The sequence below is a fragment of the Fukomys damarensis genome, unplaced genomic scaffold (genome assembly GCF_012274545.1).
Source record: "Fukomys damarensis isolate Sample0158 unplaced genomic scaffold, DMR_v1.0_HiC HiC_scaffold_18, whole genome shotgun sequence".
Taxonomy (NCBI): Eukaryota; Metazoa; Chordata; class Mammalia; order Rodentia; family Bathyergidae; genus Fukomys; species Fukomys damarensis.
In genome coordinates, this window is record NW_022900930.1 from 48,097,390 (window position 1) to 48,121,928 (window position 24,539).

At 41.0% G+C, this 24,539-nt stretch overlaps 1 protein-coding gene across 4 annotated transcripts in view; it reads left to right on the forward strand.

Moving 5' to 3' along the window:
• The window catches only part of Extl3 (exostosin like glycosyltransferase 3), an 86,290-nt gene that overhangs the window by 42,316 nt on the left and 19,435 nt on the right, over positions 1 to 24,539 (forward strand). For 2 of the 4 annotated variants that reach the window (XM_010623101.2, XM_033765518.1), the window contains exons 1-4: positions 1,244 to 1,266; positions 12,756 to 12,871; positions 17,953 to 18,038; positions 19,431 to 22,099. In XM_010623101.2, coding sequence (XP_010621403.1) covers positions 19,952 to 22,099 — 2,148 coding nt within the window. In that variant the 5' untranslated portion in view covers positions 1,244 to 1,266; positions 12,756 to 12,871; positions 17,953 to 18,038; positions 19,431 to 19,951. Of the gene's footprint in view, positions 1 to 1,243; positions 1,267 to 12,755; positions 12,872 to 17,952; positions 18,039 to 19,430; positions 22,100 to 24,539 lie in introns of those variants that run through there. The other 2 variants (XM_010623094.3, XM_033765517.1) reach the window with 2 other exon arrangements.

Consider the following 24,539-nt stretch of genomic DNA (forward strand, 5'->3'; position numbering starts at 1 on the left):
ACTCACCTCCTGCCGCCTGCTGGGCTCCCGGCTCCCGCGGAGCCCTCGGCTCTCCGCCCTCCTCTGTCGCGGAGCTGCCCGGCTGCTGGCGGGGAGCATCTTCTGTCGCGACGTTTGTCCGGCTGCCCGATCCCCGTGTTCCTCGTGCACACTTCCACCTCTGTCCGGCTGCTCCACGCACAGCCGCTTGCAGCCGCCCTTCCCTGGGCTCGCGTTCTTGGCTGCCTCCTTTTCTTTCTGATGGCCACTTCCTGTCCAGGGGTCCAGGTGCTGCTGCTCGGTGCTCCTGCTCGGTGCCCCTGGGGCTCGGGAGAGGGGCTGCGGGGTGCTCTCCGCACTCCAGCCCTGCGAGGTGATAGTCCCAGGCCGGAGCCGTGGACTGGAGCCGGGGCTAGGGTGCTTAGCTCCCTGTGGCCCTCAGCAGACCAGAATTTGGTGGGATTCCTCTCCTGAGCCAGGACTGTTTTTCTTTTATTTTAAACGTTCTAAAGGCTTCATTAGGTCCTTTTGGTTTGACTCCTTTGGTGGAGGAGAAAACGCTGAATACCGTGGGTCCGGTTTTCCTTTCCCATATGTGATTTATTTAAGAGGTGTTTAGCATTTCTTCTCTTCAGTTTGTCCCGTTGTTCTTCCAATTTAGGTAACTTCGCCTTTGAAGGCTGGATACCCCCCGGGGGGGGATTCTTTTTCTTCTTAAAAAAATCCTAGTGTTTCGCAGTCCTGTGGACTGCCTGCACTTTTCTCTGTGTTGCCCATCAGCGAGCCTGGCTCTGTCGTCCACTGACAGCTGTGTAACTGTCCAGAGCCTGGGCTGGTAGTGTGGGACATTGGTAGTCATGCGCACAGGGAGGCGTTCTCAACAGCCTCATCGCCATGTCCTTAAACTCTTTTTCTGGTGTATTAAAAATACCTTTTCCTGTGGGGAGCCTGGGGAGTAAATACTCAGGAGTGTGGGAAGTTAGCCTGAACGTTTTTTGGAAGAGGACTAAAGTTGTGGCCCTTCAACGTTCTTGAACTGTGTGTTTAATAACTAGATGCTTGACAAGCTCGTGTCTTCATTCCCTTACCTCTCATTTTTCTAGGGAAAAACTTATTAAATATTTGGTGTGTGGTTGGACTCGCTTAACTAGGTCTGAGCGTTTTCACCTGAGAGTGAAGACTGACGGAACAGGCTAGAAAGGGAAATGGATCTTCTAGGAGGGGCGAGATCCAGCAGAGGTTTTGGAGCCCTCAGAAGGCCTGGCAGTGGAGAAGGCTAGCTGTGGGGTGAGTGACATTGGAGGGTGGCACAGGGGGAGGCAGTGGCAGCTGTCCCCGTGGAGCTGCGACTGGTGAGCAGCCTTCCGGAGAAGGGCTGTGGGTGCTGCCTGAGGTGGAGCCAGGAAAAAGTGAAGATCCCACCACGTGTGCTGTCGGCGTCGTGTGGGTGTCTCCGCGCAGTTACTTCAAACTGTTGCAGGGACCTTTCATCGCGTCCTAGAACTGCCTACTGATTCTGCTGGGGAGGAAGCCCGGCTCACAGAATTTCTCCTGAAGTATTACTTTCCTTTTTGTTTTTGTCTTCTCTTAACTTTTGATAACCGTTTTTTTTTGAACACCTGTGATGAGGAGGCAGCTAAACTCAAAGAAAGGAGGTTCTGTGAAATAGCAAATCTCAGGCAGGTGGCATTGAGTTGTTGAGAGCGCGAGGTGTGCTCACCTGTAAGCAAGCTCTCTCGTTTCCTCTGTGAACCAGTCACCCTTTACAGTTTCAGTCTTCCAGGTGTCTTGGGTGATATAATTAGGTTGAAGAGAAGCAGGATTTTAAAAAATCTGAAATCTTTCAAGTAGAAGAGGAATTTGGAGACTCATACAATAACAAACCTCTGCTATAGTTAGGTCGTAGCGTACGGTGTAGGATATTGCTCAGAGGCATCCAAATGACCCATTCAAATCCCAGGCTGGAGCCATAGGAGGATGAGCCATAGTGAAATCAGCATATGCAGGATAGACAACAGAACCTAATACATGCGGCTGCAATACCTAGGCGTAGTGGATAGCCCGCTGAGCAAGGCGGTGCTCCAGTACAGCTTTGCCTAGACAACCACGCAGTAGCTGTAGCTTGCCTGGCACACACCCCCTTACTTTTGTATATTCCAACATTTGACTGGGTCCAGTACCTTTTAGTCTGGTCAATGATATTAATGATTAACATCCTGGATGTCTGCTCTGGTGACAGTTTTCTCTGTTTACTCTTAGTGTCTCACATTGTCATCATTTTAACCCTTTTCTCCAACTTCCTTTGTTACTTTGAGGGAGGAGTAATAATAAAAAAAAAAAAAAAGGTTGGGAATATGCCCTTAGCATAAGAATGATAAAACATACAAACATACAGTATTATGATGATAGATTGTAAGAGTGGCTATTTAAGTTCGTTGTCACTGTATAGTTCCCCCACCCCTTTAAATTTTCCTCCTCTCTCCTGGTGCTGGGCATTGAACCCAGGGCTCATGCATGTAGACAGGCCCTCTACCATTGTGGTACCTTCCTAGCCCCACATTTTTCTTACACAGATTTTGATCTTAAAAGCCACTGAGAGGTGGGAGGATAAACATTTAACATTTTTTTCAAAGGGAAATAGGAAAAAACAAAACAAAACAAAACTGAACTTGGAGGAGGTTAGGTTATTTGACCAAGATAAAAAATGACAGAATTCTTGAACTTGTTAGTAATATTGACTAACCTGTCCTCATGTAAATTTTTCTTTTTTGAGACAAGGTCTTACTATATAGTTTAGGCTGACCTTAAACTTGTGGCAGTCCTCCTGCCTCAGCCTCTGTTGTGCTGGAATTATAGGCATTCGACACCACACCTGGCTCCCCTTGTAAATTCTTAAAGTGATGTCACCACCCCTCGGCAGCCTGTTTCAGTTTGTACTCTGGCCTCTGGGAGACTTTTCCCTAGATTGAAGTGTGGTTTGCCTTCCTAAAAATGTCATCCTTTAGGAGCACATAGAACAAATCTATTCCCGTTCCCTATGGCAGTTTTTTCAGATGTTTGAGGATTTCTGATGCATAGCACACATTTCTGATGCTAGTAGTCTTCTTTAGATGTTAAATAGATTTTGCCTAGTCTTTACCAGCCAGCTTCCCTCATTTACTTGATTTGTTGGGCTTCCATAGTGATTGAGATTGCCACCCTTTACTCCATCCTTTCCCTGGACCAAATGCTCCTTTTTCCATCAGCTGTTCTGATTTGACAGTTTTAAGTCCACTCACCAGCTTCTGAGTCCTCTGCCCTCATTTACAGTGTTAATGGCCCTCTCAGAGTGGACGCTCAGGATACAATCTGCAGTCTACAGCACCGGCTGACAGTAGCCTTCACTCCCTTTCCACACTCCACTTATTTTTTAATAAAAGCAAAACAAAGTTTGGTAGGTTTTTAACCTAAACAGTTGTATGCACTTGACTTGCTGAAAAAACAGCTTGTGTGTGTTAGGTTGTTAAATGAAATCATTTCCATGTCATTTTGAGATCTCAGTGCTGAACTCTGTCTTTATCTCTATTACATTTCCTCTATAGAAATTCCAAAGTGATAAAAGTTTTTTTGTGTCCTGGGTTTTCTTCCAATCTGGACTTACTCCTCCCAGCATGACTTCCTTTATTTCTGAAGCTGTAAAAATATAAATGTACTGTGGCTTTGAATGGAAAAAATAGTTGATGAGGTCCCAAGCCATTCTTAATAGAGTCAATGGAAAGTTAAGGGGAGGCCTTTAAAGGGAAGCATAGTTTGAGATCTTAGACGTGAAAAGAGAACGGAATGTGTTGGGTAGAGCATTGATGCTTGAGTCAATATGTTGTTGAATTTTTTCCCGCATCAATTTTGTGTTTCCTGGGTGCAAGACAGTTGTAAATTATTAGGCTGTAGAATTAAAAGGATCTTTGAGGTCATCTAGCTCAACCCTTCAATTTACAAGTTTAAAAAGGTCCAGGAGCTTATGAGTCAACAGAGGAAGGAATCGTGAGGTTAGGAGCCATCATGGATCAGAAAGACAGTAAAGTTAAGGGGGGCAAAACGGAGTCATGAGCGGAATCCACGTGTGGAGGTTGAAGTAGGTTGCCTGTGTCATAAGCTGATTTATGTTTGGCTTAGCAAGCTTTTGCTTCAGTTTCTGCATTCCTCTTAGGGAGGCCAAGGATATTAATTAATATCAATTGTATGCTCCCACAGCATAAAATAAAAAACATGTTTTCTTGAGAAATGGAAACCTTAGACTAGTTTATAATCTAGGCACTTGACATCAAGTTGAGTGTTCTGGGAAAATATGTTAGCAAGATCCATCTGAAGATCTTATTAAAACTTGTTTCTACACATTTCTCCCGTTTATGAAAGTAATCCCCTGTCATTTTGAAGAATACAAAAATTGCCTAATCTATAGTTCCATCAGCTAGACGTGCTGCTTTGATGCTTTTGCTTCTGTTTTTCTGCTCAGAAAATATACATTTTAAACATTTTTTATCATACTAGTTACATGGTTTTTACATCTGTATTTTTCCACTTAACATACTCTGAACATTTTTCCATTTTATTTAAAATCATTGAAGAGGTTACTGATAGCATAATGGCCATAAGATTGACTTTTAAAAATTCTAATTTCATATTTAATTTTGCTCTTCTTTGGAATAGTTAATTTATGTATTGTGTACTGCATATCTTATACTGAATTCTGAGGTGTTTGCATCTTTATATACAAATCTTTGTTCACCTAGAACACATTCTTAGAAAGTGAAATTGCTGAGTCAAAGACAAAACGATTTTACTTTGTGTTATACATGGGAAATTATTTTTCCATTCCCTTCTCACTAGGACCAGGCAAGAGTACCTGCCCCGCTATAGCTGCTGGCAGAGTTCAGAGACTTACTGTGCTTCATTATAGCACCTTTATTTGAACATTCTTGAAGTTAATTTTTTTTCTCATTTATCATTGTTTCTTTTTTTTATTGAATTTATTGATACATTCTAGGTATACAGTACAGTTACATTCATTACAGGGATCTTGTACCTTTTTACATGACAGGTTATCATTGTTTCTTAAGAATTTCTGGAAGTGGAATTGCAGGACCAGAGGGCAGGCTCGGTTTCAGTGCCTTTATGACCTAGAAAGGTGTGCCAGGTCTCAGTCCCTGCAGCACTGTGGGAATGTTTGCCCTGGATCCCGATTAGCACCAGATAGAATAATTCACAGTTGTTTGCTGACTTATAGGTAGAAAGTGGCATTGTGTCGTGTTGGAATTGTACATTTCTTTGATTGCTAGGAAGGTTAAACATTTAAATATGTTTTATCATTTGAAATGCTTTTTGTGTAACTTCCTGTCTAATGTCCCTTAACTGTTGTATTGCTTTTGCTGCTTTTAACTGGGTCATGTTGTAAATACTTCCCCAGTCTGCTAAACAAGTTTCAGGTTTTTTCCATATAAATACACATAATCCCATGATTCTTAGGTATTCAAATCTGAACTTTTATGGATTCTGCTTTTGTTTGAAATCCTAGAAAATCTCTGCTTCCTGAGATGAAATTATTGTATATGTGTTCCTTTTCTTCTTGTAGTTCATTTATTAAAATTCTTGAATTGGGATCCTCCCACCCTACAGTACTAGAGATTGAACCCAGGGAGTGCTGTGCTGAGCTACATCCCCAGACCTTATTTTATTTTATTTTTTTGGTACCGGGGATTGAACTGGGGTCCTTGATGCTTGCGAGGCAGGTGGCAGTACCACTGAGCTAAATCCCTGCCCCCCACTTTATTTTAAATTGTGAGACTGTGTCTCACTAAATTGCCCAGCTTGGTCTTAAACCTAGGATAACCTCCAGCCTCAGTCTTCTGAGCAGCAGTCAGGATTATAGGCATGCATTACCAGCCCTAGCTGGGACTTATTATTATTATTATTTTTTTTTTTTGGTGTTTTGAGACAGGGTCTCACTAGGTAGTTGAGACTGACCTGGACCTCACTATGTAGCCCATGCTGGTCTCGAACTCACAGTGATCCTCCTGTCTCAGCCTCCAGAGTGCTGGGATTACAGGCGTGCACTACCACGCCCGGCGGGACTTATTTTTAATTTGGTTTTTCAACCAGGAATCTGATTTTTTTTTCTTAAATAGATAATTACCACACTATTGATTAAATATCTAGTATTGTATCTTTTAATATGACTGTAGCAGATACTTTTTCTTAATTACAAAAATGATACATGCTTATTGTGAAAAATGAATTCAGAAAAAATATATTTTGTAAAGCAAACAAATAGTGAAAAGTGTTGTATAGGGCCCGAGGTCATATAGACCTGATTTCTGTCTGGGTCCTCAGCTTGCTTGCTCTATTGTCTTGAACAATTACCTAACCAGGTAACCTCTGTGATTCACACCTCTTCATCTGTGAAGTGGAAATAACTCCCCCTCCCGTGTGGCTGATAGGATGGGAGAGTATGCATGAGTGCGTCATCTGGGATGCTCTGTCTGGTGTACTGTGAGGATACGAGGGAGTGGTTACCCTCACTCCCTTCACAGTCTTCCAAGGCTGTGTAATGTGGCTGCGGGCTTTGTACGTGAGTTCAGCTATGTTGCTGTTTGTCCTAGTTGCCTCTTGATTTAGATGCACTCAGTCCTTCATGAGACCAATGCTGTTGGAGTTAGGGTTGTGTGCTCTGCATTTAAACACCTGGAAACTTTTGTCAAACTTTTCAAGCCAGGGACTTGCACTTGAGAATTCTGATTCAGTAAATGTAGAGGGGGCTGAGTTTATAACCTGAAAAACATTTGTTTAAATTAGCCCTGAATGATTTGTATCCCTATTTAAAAACTCAGAGGTCAGATAGTAGGATTTGATTTGTTTGATGTTATGAAACTGCAGGGAGGGGAAGCATACCAGCAATGGCATACTTTTCAAATTGAGGACTTACCCTGGGAGTAGAGATTTCCAGGGTTAAGTTTATTGGTGACTAAACAGGTACTGGTAGTCTCAGTTTAATTCTTAAAACAAGTACAGTTGAGCAGCAGGGTAAGTCTGTTAGCTTAAAGATGGGTTCCTTTTGTGTATTTTAAGATTTGTTTGCTAATTGCATTTTTGGAATACCTCTGATCTTTAAAATCTTTGGAGCCCAAAGAATAAGATTCCTCCTTTAACAAATGAATTCTGATCCTGCAAATAGGTTGTTAGTGCTTGGAGGAATTGTACACTGTACGTTATAATATTTAGAACAAAGAAATGGTCAAAGGAAACTCCAATTTGATGACTTTGCTTTTATTTGCATGGCTTACATGCAGTACTGTAATGTATAACACAACATAAAGCTACGTCCTGTACAATCATAGTACTATATAAAAATCATAGTACTGTATAAACGTGCACTGCACCAAAAAAAGACACTGAAGCTCTATAAACCAGATGTACAAAACTGCATTAAAAAGTCCTAAGTCTGAATAGCCGGCTTGGTCTTAAATCCGAACACCTGTTAAACATATAGGTTGTTAAATGAATATTTGTGCTTATTTTTCCTTTCTAAAATTCCTCTAATAAGGGTGGCTTGACTCTGGCTGTCTGATGATATAATCTTGCTTCAGACTCAATATGTCAAGGCACAACTAATTTTCACATTTGTTTTGGATTTTTAATTACTGATGATATTGTTTCCCTTTTTTACACCCAGGTTACATTTATGCATTAAAAAAAACTTGGTTGTACTGTGAAAAACACATGGCCTTGATCTCTAACTTGTAAATGGCATTCATTCAATTTTTTACAAGTCATTCTTTAACTATAATTAGCTTCCCCGGAAAGTGCCTTTTGTTTGTTTAAATAGTAAGAGAGGTCAGGGATTTAGCTCAGTGGTTCTGCTGCCTGCCTTGCAAGTACGAGGTTTTGAGTTCAATCCGCCTGGTACTGAAAAACAAAACAAAATAATAAGAGAGAAGTCAGAATCTTAATAGTGGTAGTCTTGGGGAATTTGTTTAGTCTTTATTAGCCTACTTGATTTCATGAAATAGGCACTATCTGGATATGACAGACTATCATTTCTGTGCTTGGGAAGTCAGGAAATGATTTATTTTTGGGTTGTTAGTATTAAACAAAAAAGTGAGGCATGGTGGCACCCCACTGTGAGTTTGAGGCCAGCCTGAGCTGCATAAGGAGATCCTTTCTCAAACAAACAAAACAAAAGCCTCTGAAATACCACTTTTACCAACCTTATTGAAGTGGTTTCTTGTGTAGAACTGTCTACCTAATTTGAAGGGCTGTAGTGATGACAATAACAAGATTATGCACACCATTCAGTAGACCTGGATTGTGTGATTGTCTGTTGGATGAAAAAGAAAACAGTCCCACATGCAGAGTTATATAGGTAGTCAGGAGTACACTGGTAAAAATATTTTTCTCTGAATATGTTTTCTTTTTTCATTTATCCCATAAATACTTTAAATATGTTTGTAGTGTTGGCTTAAGTTTGCCATGGGTCTCAACTGTAATCATAACTCATGGTTAGAGTGGACCAGAAAAATTATGGAGAATGTAAAAATAATTCTTTTGTGTGTTACTGTGTTTTGTGAATTATATTACAGGCAGCTTAGCATAATTGTTGGGGCATTAAGATTGTGGGCCTTAGAGTCAGAGGATTTGAATTCAAATTTTATCCTATAACTTGATGACCTTGAGCAAATTATCTGCCTTCGTTTTGCTCATGTGCAAAATGAGAAGAAAAGTAATAACTACTTCATAGAATTGTTGTGAAGATTTAGTCTGTTGAGGAATATAGTAGGTCAAACCTGGCACACAGCACAATAAATGCTAGCTATTAATCATAATTACTGAAAATATCAAAGTTTATCAAGATGAGAACATCTGGAGAGTGGCTGGCTTATGTTCCCTTGTCTCTTTCTTCTTCCATACCCTTCAGATGAATTTGTAACAGCAGCTCACATGGAACCAGCCCCAGTCTGCTTCTCTCATCTTTTCTGTTGAGTGTTTTGGTGCAGTTTCATTGTGTGTGTGTGTGTGTGTGTGTGTGTGTGTGTGTGTGTGTGTGTGTAAAACTATACAACTTTATTGAAAAACACAAGGAAGACTATTAAGAGCTGTTCCAAATTCATGATAGGAAATTTCTGTATCAGAGATTAGTTTTAAAAGACAAAAAGTCAAGTATGATAGTTTTTATATTAAAGTCTTGAAGGCAGGTCCTGATAGAACAGGGTGATGTTCCTGCTGATAATTCAGGAGTTTGTTATTGTGATAAGGAAAGCTGAAAGAGAAGAGGGATCATAGAGGACACTGGTATTTTTGATGTGTAGGGGTGAGAAGATGAAAAGGGGTTACACCCGTGCACCAAGACTCTGAGTTGGACTCAAAGCCCAGCTTCCCCAGCTTTTGCATTGTGTTACATATCATTTTCAGCTTTCCAGGAACACAGCTTTTTCCAGCCCCCAAGTAAATGGCTTAGCAGATCAAGATTCTACTTTCCACTCATCAGCAAAAAGTTTTGATTACGGGAACAGTTCAAAGTAGGACATTACTCATGATCAGAATGATTAATCTCTTAAGTACAACTATGGCGATCTCCCCAAGACACTTATATGTTGTAACCTCTCCTTGGAGTCATAGAAGACGTACCCTCGTTGCTAGTATAGATGTCTTCTGTTGCCAGCTTTGGAAAAGGGGTGTCAGGAAGGAGGTGACGGATGATAGGGAAGGTAACTTCAGAGTCATCCAGTTTGGGGTGGCTAGCTGACCAGTTGTGGAAAGTCAAGACTGAGCAGAGGACCCTGGACAAATCTGTGGGGTACAATTGCGGTGTGTTAAAGGAGAGATGCAAAGGAGCAGAGAAAGCGGTTAGAGAACCAGGAGTGGAAGATTGAAAAATAGAAAATACTTACAAATCAACAGTAGGAGATATAGACAGTAAGTGAGCCCAATAAAACACTTTGATGGGGAAATAAAGGAAGATTTGAATAAATGGAGAGAATTTTTATGCTTCTGGGTAAGATTAATTCCATTAATCCTCATTTACTTTTGTACCAGAGAAACTGGTATTTACACATTTGTGTCTTATTTATTTCACTTGAAAGTATGGCCTCAATGTGCATCCAGTTAGCTAATAGATAATGTGAAATAGGAAGAAAAGGTCTGAAGGGGAAGGGGAAGTAGGAGCGATAGGGGAAAGAAAAGAAGGGAAAAGAAAAAATATGAGAAAAGAAAAAAATAGAAAAAGCCTTTGTAAATAGGGAGGGTTGGAGGAGTTGAAGGGAGGGCAGGGGAATGGGGAATAAATAAGCAAGATACATCATGTGAGTGTACAAATTCCCAATGATGAATGTCATATTGTGTACCTAAAATGTACCAATAAACTTAATGAATTAAAAAAAGATTAATTACATTAAAACAACACCTTCCTACAGCTGTAATCTCAGGTATTCTCAGGTTGGGGCAGAGGATTGCAAGTTGAAGGCCAGCCGGGACAGTTTAGCAAGGCAAAACAAAACTTTGCGTACTCAAACACAACATAGAACTCTTTTTATATGTTGGTGAATTCTGTTTCCTAACAGTTTAGATATTTTTATTTTGCATTCATGAGAGAGATTTGTAGTTTTCTCTTTTGGGAACTCTGTTTGGCTTTGATATCAAGTGATGCCAGGATTTTAAAATGAACTGGGAAGTGTTTCTTCCTTTGGGAAAGATTGTGTAGTACAGGTATTTATTTTTCTTTAAATGTTTAGTAGAATTCTCCAGTGAAATCATCGGAGGTTGGAGATTTTTTGGGGGGATTTTACATTAGAGTGTCAACTGGGTGAGTTGAAGAAATAAGTCCATTTTAGTTTGTTTGTTTGTTTTTGTTTTGTTTTATTTTTTGAGACAGGGTCTCACGAGGTAGTTGACACTGACCTGGAACTCACTGTGTAGTCCATGCTGGTCTGAACTCACAGCGATCCTCCTGCCTCAGCCTCCCCGAGTGCTGGGATTACAGGCGTGTGCCACCACGCCCAGCAGTCCATTTTATTTAAGGGTTAGGGGTGCTCATCCTTCCCTTTCTTTTTGTTTCCTGTAATGATACCTGTTTCATTTCTGATATTGGTAATTTGTACCTTTTCTCTTTTTTCTTTGTCAGTCTTGTAGGCTGAACTTACTTCTTTGATTTTACTTTGGTTCTTTGTTGTTTTCTCCCATTTGGGTTTGATTCTTTTTCTAGGTTCTTGAAGTAGAGACTTAGATTACTGATTTAAGATTTTTCTAATGTAAGCATTTCATACGTAAATTTTTCTCTTAGCAGTATGTTAGCTGTGTCCTATAAATTTTGTTCATCTGTAATATCTTATTTAACCTCCACACTAACTGTAGCAGTAGGTAGGAGTTTTCTACATCACTTTACAAGGAGGAAATAGACATAGAGAGATTATGTAAGATTCCTCTAGCTTCAGATCCAGATGACCTTCAAGCTTCCTCCTAGCTATGAAATTCTCTTTTATTTTAAATGTATTATTTGCTTTGAATTAAGACTATAGTCTCCCAAGTTTCAAACTTGATTGGGGATGATAAATGCAAACTAAGACTTGTATCATTTTTTGAACAATGACCTGCTCCTATGTGATACTTCATGAAAATCTTTCAAAATGGTGAGAAAAATAGTTTCTCGGTATAAGGAGCTTTTAATCTAGCTGGAGAGAAATGAATCACTTAAATGAAACTAGTAAACTGTGGCTTAGGTTTTGAGTCCTCTGACTTGAGTGCAGGGGAAAGTGCCTGAGCGTCCTGATCGGAACCTGTAAGTAGTTTAAATAGCCTAAGGAGGTGGAGCAAACCTTGGCTGAATGGGATCTCAGAAGTGAGCAGTGTGCTGACATGATGAAAAGGCACTTTTAAAAATAGAACATATGTAGGGCCGGGGATTTAACTCAGCAGTTCGGTGGCCTACCTTGCAAGCGCAAGGACCCAAGTTCAATCCCCGGTACCAAAAAAAAAAAAAAACATATGGCAAAACAAATGGGCTCAGATGCCTGGACAGAGAAATAGTCAAAAATAAATTTTTTTGACTTCCTGAAATAAGATGAAAACACTAGAATTACATTTTACCTGTTAAATTGTCAGATTAAGGTACAGATGACACTTAGTTTGATTAATTTATTGCTTAACTGCAGCTACAGACTTGAAATCTCAGTGGCTCAGTGTGACAAAAGTTGATGGTTCACATGAGGGTCTGATGTGGGTCGGCAGCTCTCTTAGTGACTATCCAGTGGGAACACAGTCTGAGTTGCTTCTGACTTGCCTCTTCATGTTTTGGAGTTTGATGCTTTCGGTTTTTTATATGGAAGGAAGGAGAGTCCATACTTGTTTGCAAATGCGTGCTACTGTGAGTGACACATTGCTTCTAGTTACTTCCTTTAGGCAAGAACTGATCCAGCCAAACTGTGAGACAGAATAGGAGCTATAGTGGAGCTAGTAGATACTTGGTGGGTAATCACAACTGATGTCATGCCATTATTGGCTCGCTATTGGTAATGGGATCTATATTGCTGCCAGGAGGATATGTTATCATCTGACTAGTAGACTATAACTTAAGACATTTTAGCTATACTACTCTGACCCAGCAATTTCACATTAAAAAATTCTGTGGATGTATGCAAAGATAATTATAGGACTATTGATTATAAGCATTGATTACAATAATGAAAAATTGGAAACAATTTAAATGTCTAATGAAAGAGGATAGTTTAAATAATGGTCTTTCTATATTGTAGGAGGATATTCAACTATTCATCTTCATGCAGTAGGATGTTGATGATGTGGGACAGTAGACTGTGATATAAGAAAAAAAAGTGGCTTACAAGACAACAACATATGGTGTCCCGTTTTTGTAAGTATATACGGATAGAAAAAAGAGGCAAAGCCTCTGCCTTTGGCACAATAGTAGATTACATTGCTACAACCCTCCCCCTCCCCTGCTTCACAGTGCATGTTGTGCTCTCATGAAAGAAAGGTATATTCTCATTAAAATAAAGAAGCAGTGGTAGGGGAAAGTTGGGGTTGAAGAGCAAAGCATTTGGTGAACAGTCTGATGCTACAGTGCTTTAGTAATTTGCATTTTTCTTTGTTTAGTTATAGTAACTTGTGCTGTAATTTTCTCAGAGACTAGAGGTAAAAGGCCTTGGGTCTGTGAGCATTAGAATTGAGATACCAGGTAAGATTTGGATCTTTATGGAAGACAAAAATCTATGCCTGCGCTTAGAGAAGGCGCTCTTATCCTGGTCCTGGATTGGTGGGGGAGAAGAGACCCACGGAGAACTCAGGACCATGGGCCCTCATTGTGTGGATTTTGTTCATATGAGGAGTCTGCAGATGGAAAAATTGACATAAAAGTGGTCTAAGGCTGATGCTATGATAGAGATGTCTATCAAACAAAGACTGCGCCAGCGGGACACATTCTGAATCCAGAGCACATAGATTTCTCAGAAATAAAGCACCCAAAGATGAACTCTGTACAGAATTACAAAGCTAAGAGGAAACCATCTACTATTTGTCTTTAAGAATCAGCAGACAGAGCAAAGTAAATCCACGAAGAGAAGAGATGGAAAACATAAGAAAGGACAAGGTGGTGTTGTAAAAATAATGCCAGGTAGTTAAAAGTCAGTAGAACTTTGGGAAATGTAAAGTAATCATTGAAATTAAAACCCAGCGGCTAGGATAAATAGTAGCTTCCACACAGAAGAGAAAATTAATGAACTAGATGAGTTTGGCCCGTGGGCCTAACCTGGGTAATGGCATGTTTGTTTGTTTGTTTGTTTGTTTTTTAAATGGCCTACAAGGTAAAAATGCTTTTTACTTTTTTTTTTTTGGTACCAAGGATTGAATTCGGGACCTTGCGCTAGCAAGGCATGTGGCTGAACCACTGAGCTAAGTCCCTAGCTCTGTTCTTTACATTTTTACAGGGCTTTTTAAAAAGAAAAGACAAAATATGCTGCTATAGAGATTGTATGTGACTCAGAAACACTAAAATATTAACTGTTTAGCCCTTTACCAAAAAAGTTTCCCAATCCCTAAATTAGTGTGAGGAAATTTCTAGAACGTAGCACAAAGGGCGTAGAGATTTTATTTATTGTTTGTTGTACTGGAGGTTGAACCCAGGGCTTTTGTAATGAGCTGCATCCCCAGCCCAATTTATTTATTTATTTGGTACTTGGGATCGAACTCTGGTCCTTGCACTTGCCAAGCAGGCGGCGAAACCACTGAGCTAAATCCCTGGCCCACCCAGCCCATTTTTAAATTTTGAGACAAAGTCTCAATAAGTTCTCCAGGTTGGCTGCAAGCTTGTGATACTCCTGCCTCAGCTTGTCAGAGTGCTGGAATTATAGTAAGATTCAGAAAGTCAAAGAATCTGGAGCCAAAATAAAAACAAAAACCCCACAAAATTTTATAGGTTGATGGTTTGTATTGAAGCTGCAGAACTCCAAAGATAAAAAGATGTTTAAAACAACCAGAATGAAACTCAGATTGCCTCCAAGATACAACTGGACTGTTGTCTCACTTTTCTATAGCAGTAAGGAAAGTTAGAGGATTTTCAAAGTGTTTGTGAAAAAGGAAAAGCTAGCAATATATATCCAGCAAAATCTTCATTCAAGATTTACGATGAACTCATTCCTCACTGAAGAACTATTGCAGGAAAAATGAAACAACCGGAAGGAAAGAATGGAATACAAAAAGGGCTGGACTTGTGAGCAAGGACGTTGGTCAGTGTGTGGGTGAAATCTAAACAGGCATGGGTTCTGCTGTTGAGAACAAATGGAGAGGATAGAAATGAAGTGGGGCTCCAACATTAGTTAATAGTGGCATATAATTTGGTTCAGGTTATTTATTTATTTTTATATTTTGGTACTGGGGATCCAAGGCAGGCGCCGAAAGCACTGAGCTAAATCCCTGGCTCTGGTACGGGTTATTTATTGTAGGTAGTGTTCTAAGAATCTTATTAGTTGACCAGAAAGAGGAAATACTAAGCTTTCAACCTGGTCAATGATGAGTGCACATTACACTTTCAGGGTAAGTTCTAAAGAGAATTGAATACAGTCCTGGGAGAGAAATTGGTTCCAGTGACTCTGGGGATGCCAAAATCTGCTGACATTTGTGTTGTTTATATTAAAATGGCATGGTGTTTGCATTTGTTTACACATATCCTTCTGTATACATTCAGTCATCTCTAGATTACTTACACTACTGTTTTAGCCTGCTTTTTGTTACTGCAATGAAATACTTGCAGCCGAATAATATGTATAATGATTTATTTAGCTCACAATTTTTGGGGTTTGAAAGTCCAAGCAGCATAGTGCTGGCTTTGGCCAAGTTTCCTTGTAGCTGGGTCACCTCCACAGGTGGCCCATTTATTGGAATTAGTATATAAAAATTTAATTGTTATAAATATGCAAAAGAAAATAGAAGAAAGCTAGGCCTGATGGCACATGCCTGTAAGCCTGTAATCCCAGTATTCTGGGAGGCCGAGGCAGGAGCATCTCAAATTGATCTAAACTTGGAGAACTTAGTGACATGGTGAGAACTTGTATCCCAGAAAAAATAAAAATAAGAATAGATGAGAATTCCTAGTGCAAAATGGAGTATCTCAAAAAGAGCTCAGTAGACATTGTAGACCTGAAAAAAATATACCAGAAATTAAGAATTTATTTGGTGAAATTAACAGACTGAAGAATGGATTGGAGAGCTCAAAGACAGATCAACTGAAATTATTCAAGCTGAAGCACTATTAAGCGAGATAAAATAATTGATTTAGAGTAGTAACAAAGGACAAAATGGTGGAGAGAATGTAAGATTTGGCGTTGTGATTTGAGGGTCAGGACTAAGGTAGAGGTAATTGAATAAAGAAAGGGATAAACATCATACATCACTATTACACATATATTATTTTGATAATTATTTGAACTAATTGGCAAGATTTAGCAGATTAAATGTGGATGAGAGAAGTTGGAAGAATTTAAAATAACTCCAAGGCTTGTAGCTAATCAATAACCTCCTTTATGCCAGATACCATGCAGTATATTTTTTATTTACTATCTCTAATTTTTGTAGGTGTTGCCGTTTTATTGATGAACAAACAAATTGGGCCAGGGTATAGCTAGTGGAGCACTTGCCTAGAATTCCTGAGGTCTCATGCACACTCCCCAGCACCTCCACCAAAACAAAAGTGCAAAGCAGAAGGGCAAGGGTTGGAGTTGTGACTCCGGTGGGCTCTGGTAGTGGTGATAGGTGCTAATGAAAGCCTTTGAAGTGGATGCTTTCCTTAGCATATGGTGCTGAGAGCTTTGAGGTAGGCGGGTAGGAGGAAGAGTAGGTGGCCCCAAAGCAGATGGGGAACATGAGTCAAGGAGATGGGTGGCAGAACACCAAAAACAAACAACAGCAACAACAAACCCAAAACAAAAGTCCCACAGTTTCAGGGAAAACAAGGGAAGAACAGAGTTTTTAGAATGAGGAAGTGATTAATGACATACACAGAATCAGTTATTTAACAAACTTAGAATGTCTGGATACAGTGCTGGGTGCTGATGATACAGCAGGGATTGGAGCTGACAAAATTTCTGTGCTGAAGAAATAGGTCTTGGTGGGGGAGATAGTCATGGATGAGTGCATAAAAAGGTATTATGAAGGATATCAGTAGGTTAATGCCAGAAAGCATCAGGGACCAAGAAAGGTGCTTATAATGAAAATGTCAAGAAAATTGTCCTGAAGGATAAGAATCACCAGGAAAAAGCAGGGCTAGGGAGTGAGTGGACATTTCACACAAAAAGAGCAGCAGGTGCGAAGGCTCGGGCAGTGCAGAGCTCAGAGCTGTACAGAGCTTGCAGGAAGGCTGGTGTAGCTACAGCTGAGTGAGTAAGGCAGCTGGTGATGGTGAGTGAGATCGGATGTCATGGGGCTGGTCAGGAAGGGCCTGGTGGTGCAGTGGGAAGCACTGAAGATGCCTGAGGAGGGAAGGGGCAGGTTTAGTTCTGGTTGCTATAAGTAGGGCACATGGTAGGGATAGATATGAAGTCAGCTGGTGAGGTAGCGTTATGTATCGTGTTGAGAATGGATCATGTACTGGGTGGGACCAAATGTTTCTAGAGAGTGTTCCGGTGACGTGTATTCTAGATCTTAGTGCCTCACTGTCATTTCCCAGAGAATTACAGGAGAGATTCTCAGTGTTCTTTTTCTTTTGGGCTTGAAATAAGTTAATTAGCTGTGTAGAAGGAAAGTTAATGCCATTGGACACTGATGACACTTTTGCCTTATTCCAGTAAAAGAGCTGGCACTTAATAGGGATATATTCTTTTGAGTCATTATTGGATTATTAGTTTCCATTAGAACATTTATTTCATACTCAGCTCTGCATATACATTGGATGCACCAGAAATATTAGACTAAATATAGTCTCAAAATGAGTTTTAGAAAACATTTGTTTAGATTCTGTAATTTTTTTGAGCTTTCAGTATGAAAGTTTTCAAACACAGGCAAAAGCAGAGCGCGTACTGTTGTGTTGTAAACCTCCACATCTGCCTGTCATTTTACGTGCATGGCCGTCAGCTGGGGGCTGACGTCGGTCCATCTGTTGCTCTAGATGCTCCTCACCACCCTCATCCAGGTTTATTGTCTCTTCCCTCACTGGCCCAGTATATACTTAGACAGGTAAGGACGTCCCACATTTTAGTATTTTTCCTCACTTCCTTCTCGAGTGCATGGCAGGTACGGTATATTTAGGTGGTTTGCCTATTAGGGTCCTGGCTTACACCTGTTGTGCTAGTGTGTTTTTATCGGCATCTCTGGAGTAAACTAATGCCGCCGTATGTATACATAAAGGAGGCCTTTTTAGAGGGATAGTAAGGAAATTCTTTAACAGTGCCAGTACTGAGTATTTTTCTAATGGTGTGTCACTTTTCTATTTTCTTTTAAAATTAGGCCCTGGTGCTCACTATTTCAAGAAGTCTTATATGGAAGTATAATGCTACACAAGCCAGAGGAAGGAAGGATCCTGGCACACAGAAGTAAGAAAGGGAGGAATCACTATTATCTTGATTTTGTTTTCTTTTTTCTTTCACTCCATTCTTCTTTGTTATGTTTTGATCATTAGTGCATCTGTGAAAGAGAGATTTAAACACTTGAATCAAAAGGATAATGGGAATGCTTTAAAAATATTGACTTCCCCACGTTCTTTGGGGTGCTTGGCAGGCCCTAAATTATCCAGGTTTAGATTATCCAGACTTAATCTTTTCCAGGATAGAATTTTGTTTTGTCTTTGTGGTGCTTATCACTTCCTCTACTTATACCTTTTAGTAACACTGGTATCAGCTTTTTGTTGTTAAAGAGAAAGAAGACTGTTAGCAAATCTCTTGTAGTTGTGCATCTTGAACAAAGGTAGAAGCTGGAGAGAGTAGTTGAGGCTCTGTGAGATAGTACAGTACTTATTTTGTGATACCTTGTACCAGTACCTTTGGTGTTTATAGCACGTCTCTTAGGCTAAATGAATTTCTGTGATTCTTTGCACACCATATTATTGATTTCTGGATGTGTTGGATTTGAGAGGAAAGCAGAAAGCTTCTGTAAGGTGAAAGTTTGGTGAGAGCATAAGACTGGCAGCGCTGTTTCCCAATTCACTAGTATGAATACCCTCCCATGTTCTGCACTTCATTTTTGTCACAGCAGACTTGTTTCTCCCCTATGCACTTACCTCCATTTTAGAGAGTTAGGACATTGAGGCGTGAGGTCTGGGAGCATGTCTGTCCCTGAGGGATATGAAGTAATGCCTCTCATTCCTAAATATAGTGCTCTTCTGAAAGACCAAGTTACTATTTCTGTTTTAAGAAGGAGGACTTGATGTCTGCTAATGGAAGATAAATAGAAACAAACTGGGAAATACCTTTCCTCTCTGGATTCCTGTGTCTGCTACTGGGTGAAGAGCAAAATCATTCTCTTCAGCTCTTTTCTACTCTAAATTAAGCTTCTCAAAGTCCCTTTCTTTTGCTAAGTAGATCAAAAGGAAACATGTTCAGAGTGAATGTAGCCACTAAGGTTGGAGAGGAGAGTGTTTCTCTCCATGTGAGGATGATGCCCACGTCTCGGATAACAATTGTTCATCCACTATTGATTTTAGTGGACCATCACTTTATAGAGTTCTCATGCCCCTCTCAATCCAGTGATATAGGAAGAGGCTGGCTGGAGGCGTGCAGATCGAAGCTCTTCGGGAGCCTGTATCCATTTCTTACTAACCACAAGTAACATGCTCACATCAGACTGACGTCTACTTGGGGTTTAAGACACACACACCTGTTCCACACACTGTTCCACCTTAGCAGATTTAAGGATTTTTGTAAATGTTCTGGGGGGTTGTTATTGAACGCAATCTTTGTGAAACTGACATGTTTTTCTTTCTTTTTCAGGCCTGATTGTTGTCAGAGACATTGATAAGAGGCCGGCATTTTTAACTGCAGCTGTTCAAACAGCTACTGTATAACCTGTCCTAGAAGTCAGACACCCAGAATTTACTGTACTGTGAATAGAAACTATGCATATTTGTGGGTCCACAAAACCAAGGAATAGGAGCGATGGCCGTTGAAATGTTCTGTCTGATTCCAAGGTATTTTTCCTGGGTTTCATCATCAGGCTCCTCCTCCCTTTCATCTTGGCGACAATGTGGCACCTTTTACTGTTTGATGAAGATTAAGGACATATTCTTTGGTCAACAAGCAGAATTTAAAATCTACGAGAAGAGGGTCAGAGACTGTTTCAGTCACAGCTGAGGAAAATGAAATTTCCATTTTACATGGTGCCTTGTACAGGGAGCACACTGACTCTTCTGGAAACATCTGAGTGAAAAGAAGTTGAATTTTGCCAAATCGAAGCTCATGGTGATGGCAAGTGATCCAACGTGATCAGGGAGGGCAGCAGCCACAAAGAACTCATGACAGGCTATACCATGTTGCGGAATGGGGGTGCGGGAAATGGAGGTCAAACCTGTATGCTACGCTGGTCCAACCGCATCCGGCTCACGTGGCTCAGTTTTACACTCTTCATCATCCTGGTTTTCTTCCCCCTCATCGCTCACTATTATCTCACCACTCTGGATGAGGCGGATGAGGCGGGCAAGCGGATTTTTGGCCCACGGGCTGGTAATGAGCTCTGTGAAGTAAAACACGTGCTGGATCTCTGCCGCATCCGTGAGTCTGTGAGTGAAGAGCTTTTACAGCTGGAAGCAAAGAGGCAGGAGCTGAACAGTGAGATTGCCAGGCTGAACCTGAAGATCGAAGCCTGTAAGAAAAGCATTGAGAATGCCAAGCAGGACTTGCTGCAGCTCAAGAATGTCATCAGCCAGACGGAGCACTCTTACAAAGAGCTGATGGCTCAGAATCAGCCCAAACTTTCTCTGCCCATCCGATTGCTCCCTGAGAAGGACGATGCTGGTCTTCCTCCTCCAAAGGCCACATGGGGTTGCCGGCTGCATAATTGTTTTGATTATTCTCGTTGTCCTCTTACTTCTGGTTTTCCAGTGTATGTTTATGACAGTGACCAGTTTGCTTTCGGCAGCTACCTGGATCCCTTGGTCAAGCAGGCTTTTCAGGCAACAACACGGGCCAATGTCTATGTTACGGAGAATGCGGACATTGCCTGCCTTTATGTGGTTTTAGTGGGAGAAATGCAGGAGCCAGTAGTGCTGCGGCCTGCTGACCTTGAGAAGCAGTTGCATTCTCTACCATACTGGCGGACAGATGGACACAATCATATCATTATTAATCTGTCCCGGAAGTCAGACACCCAGAATTTACTGTACAATGTCAGTACAGGCCGTGCCATGGTGGCCCAGTCCACTTTCTATGCTGCCCAATATAGGCCTGGCTTTGACTTGGTAGTCTCTCCCCTAGTTCATGCCATGTCAGAACCCAACTTCATGGAAATCCCACCACAGGTGCCAGTGAAGCGGAAATATCTTTTCACCTTCCAGGGTGAGAAGATTGAATCTCTGAGATCCAGCCTTCAGGAGGCCCGCTCCTTTGAAGAAGAAATGGAAGGTGACCCCCCTGCCGACTATGATGATCGGATCATTGCCACCCTCAAGGCGGTACAGGACAGCAAGTTGGATCAGGTCCTGGTAGAATTTACCTGCAAAAACCAGCCGAAGCTGAGTCTGCCTACTGAGTGGGCACTGTGTGGGGAGCGGGAGGATCGCCTAGAGCTGCTGAAGCGTTCCACCTTTGCCCTCATCATCACTCCTGGGGATCCCCACTTGGTTATTTCATCTGGATGTGCCACCCGGCTCTTCGAAGCCCTGGAAGTTGGTGCTGTCCCGGTTGTACTGGGGGAGCAAGTACAGCTTCCATACCAGGACATGCTGCAGTGGAACGAGGCGGCCCTGGTGGTGCCCAAGCCACGTGTTACCGAGGTTCACTTCCTGTTACGGAGTCTCTCTGATAGTGATCTCCTGGCCATGAGGCGTCAAGGTCGCTTTCTCTGGGAGACTTACTTCTCCACCACTGACAGTATTTTTAATACCGTGCTGGCTATGATTAGGACACGCATACAGATCCCAGCTGCTCCCATACGGGAAGAGGTAGCAGCCGAGATCCCCCATCGTTCAGGCAAGGCTGCTGGAACTGATCCCAACATGGCGGACAATGGGGACCTGGACCTGGGCCCGGTAGAGACAGAGCCGCCCTATGCCTCACCCAAATACCTCCGCAACTTCACCCTCACTGTCACTGACTTATACCGCAGCTGGAACTCTGCTCCAGGGCCTTTCCATCTTTTCCCTCACACACCCTTTGACCCTGTGTTGCCCTCAGAGGCCAAGTTCTTGGGCTCAGGGACTGGATTTCGGCCCATTGGTGGCGGAACTGGGGGTTCTGGCAAGGAGTTTCAGGCAGCCCTTGGAGGCAATGTGCCAAGAGAGCAGTTCACGGTGGTGATGTTGACTTATGAGAGGGAGGAAGTGCTCATGAACTCTTTAGAGAGACTGAATGGCCTCCCTTACCTGAATAAGGTAGTCGTGGTATGGAATTCCCCCAAGCTGCCCTCAGAAGACCTTCTGTGGCCTGACATTGGTGTCCCCATCATGGTAATGGAAAAATAGGCCCTTTGTTTCACTTCATGAAATGTTGTTTCACTTCTAATGCCCTTGCCAGCATTCTTTAACTTCAGGTGTCCTAACTTTTAGTAGAGAGGATTATACATCCACCTTTGTTTTTAAACCTGTATGTATTCCTTTTCCTATGAAGTTTCTGCTTGCTGCTTTCCACATCTTGCCATTTCCATTGCTGCTACTAACTTTCCAAAGCTCCTAAGGGCTCGTCAGCTGAAATTGGTACTGGTCCCATGAAGGTTTACAAACCCCGTCAGTTGTCCTGTAGACTTCTTCCAAGCTGATGAATTTAACAGTGATGAGAAAGCTCACAGGAAGAATGTAGGTCTTGGGCACAATAATTAGTGTATGTGATGTGTGTCATTATCACCGTGTCTTTATTTTGTATCTGTGGGAACTGAGGCTTCGGTTAATTAATTTGCTCAAGGCCATCATGAGTCATGGAGGATCTGAGCTTTCGTGTTTCTAATTGTAGAAACTGCAGTTTTAATTACTTCCAAAGGATTGGGGCAAGAACTCTTGTCATTTCCCAGGGTCCTAGGCCGCCTGATGTCTGGAGTTCAATACTTGGAATTGAAGATCCTGAAACTTCTTTTTTAGAATGTCTTGCTGGTTCTTTCTCATTCTTTACCTCTTAGGTTTAGGCGATGTATTTTACAGGAAAAATAGTAGCAAAACGTACAGCATAGGACATTCGTTCTGAGGGCTTTAAGTTCAACATGGCAGTCTAGAAGTGCAACCCATCTCTTAAATGTGAGGCCTTAGAGCTGATCTTAAGCAGACTATTGCCTACTTACTCTGGAATAAAGATCTTTTCCAGGAAAAGGTAGCAAAGAATGTCAAAAAGCCTGATAGGCCATGTGTTATTAGGCTCTTGTTCAAGAAAATTAGTATTTTTTAGGGATAGTATGTCAGGAAAAGGATGTTTGAGCTAGTCCAGTTTTTAAAAAAATTACTGAGAACTAATTCAATTGAAATATTAACTGTGCAGTAGTATGTAGTAATAGAAAAAGTCTGACTTTTAGAGTGATATAGACCTGAGAATAGTGATTTTGTGAGCTTTAATAAGTTGATTAGCTTTTTTGACCTGAGGTCTAAAGAGAAATCTAATATAATACACATAGGATACTAAAAGGGTAGTCAGTGGTTGTTTCCTTCTTACCCCTTAAAATTCAAAGAAGATGGAAGCCATTGTATACATTCTGCTATGTTATAGGCAACTTTAGCTGACTCACTAATCTGCTACATAATTTCCCTTTGCTCCATATTTATCACTATGTATTTACTCCTGCACAAATACCTAGCAATCTTTTTCAAACATTTTTTCTTACTACTGTCAATCTTTTTTATTATTTAATTGAATTCATAATCTGAGGCTGTTCAAAGGCTATTAGACACTTTGATCCCCGAGTTTATCTTGTTAATAAAAATCTATAAATAGACTTCTCCAAATTTTGTTTTTCCCCAAATTTCATTTATTTCCTTTCTCAGTTACAACTTTATGAGTGCCATTGAATAAAGTACTTACTCTGTGAAAGACAGATGCTGCTCACGTAGTGGACTAGTGTAGTGGAGCAGACTTTGGTTTCTGTTTTTCTTGAGTTTTCTTTGAGATCGGTAGGAGTACGGAAGAACTGGCGCGACCCTGTGAACAATGACTGAAATCCATTAGAAGACTTGTCAGAACAAATCTTTTCTTTAACTCTGGTGGGAAATAAGTAGTCCTCTTTGATTACATGGCAGTCCATTGCAACAGCACAATACTTAGTTGGAAATGCCTGAAACTTTCCAAATGGGCTATTCTAAAAAGCTTTCGTATTAGGAATACATTTTTTTCTTTCTTTTCTTTCTTTCTTTTTTTTTTTTTTTTAGAAAAGGAACAGTTTCAGACTGGAGAATCACACTCTATTTTCTAAATATTTTTACTGTGCTTTTGACTTGAGAGAGGCAGGTGTTTTGGGAAGGACTTGAAATTGCTGACCTTTTGGGTGTAGCCAGGTACCAGGGATAGTGAGACACTGGCAGCTCTCTCACCTGTAGGAGGATGACATTATGATGCTTCTCAAGGTGGTTCTTCCACCTCCATGTGGAGTTGGCCTTTTCATTATGTTATGGTTAGCAGGTCTTTATAAAATTAGCAGGTGGTACCCAGGCAGTCTGGCAAATTCTAGTCCTTCAGGGAAAATAATTTGAAGTCATCATATTGGCTGATTAAGCCAACCAGGGTACATCTATGTCATTTCAGAAAAGGCATTTAAGTTCTCTTATTCTCTGTCCAGACTAAGTAATGAGCATAAATGCTAGGTGTCCATGGTGTCTGTGAAATCTACTGAGCCCTAGCTCTTTGAGTGGAGAAGAATTTTCTTAGGGGTACCAGATAGAACCTAGATATTAAAGTTCTTCATTCTCTTTTTTG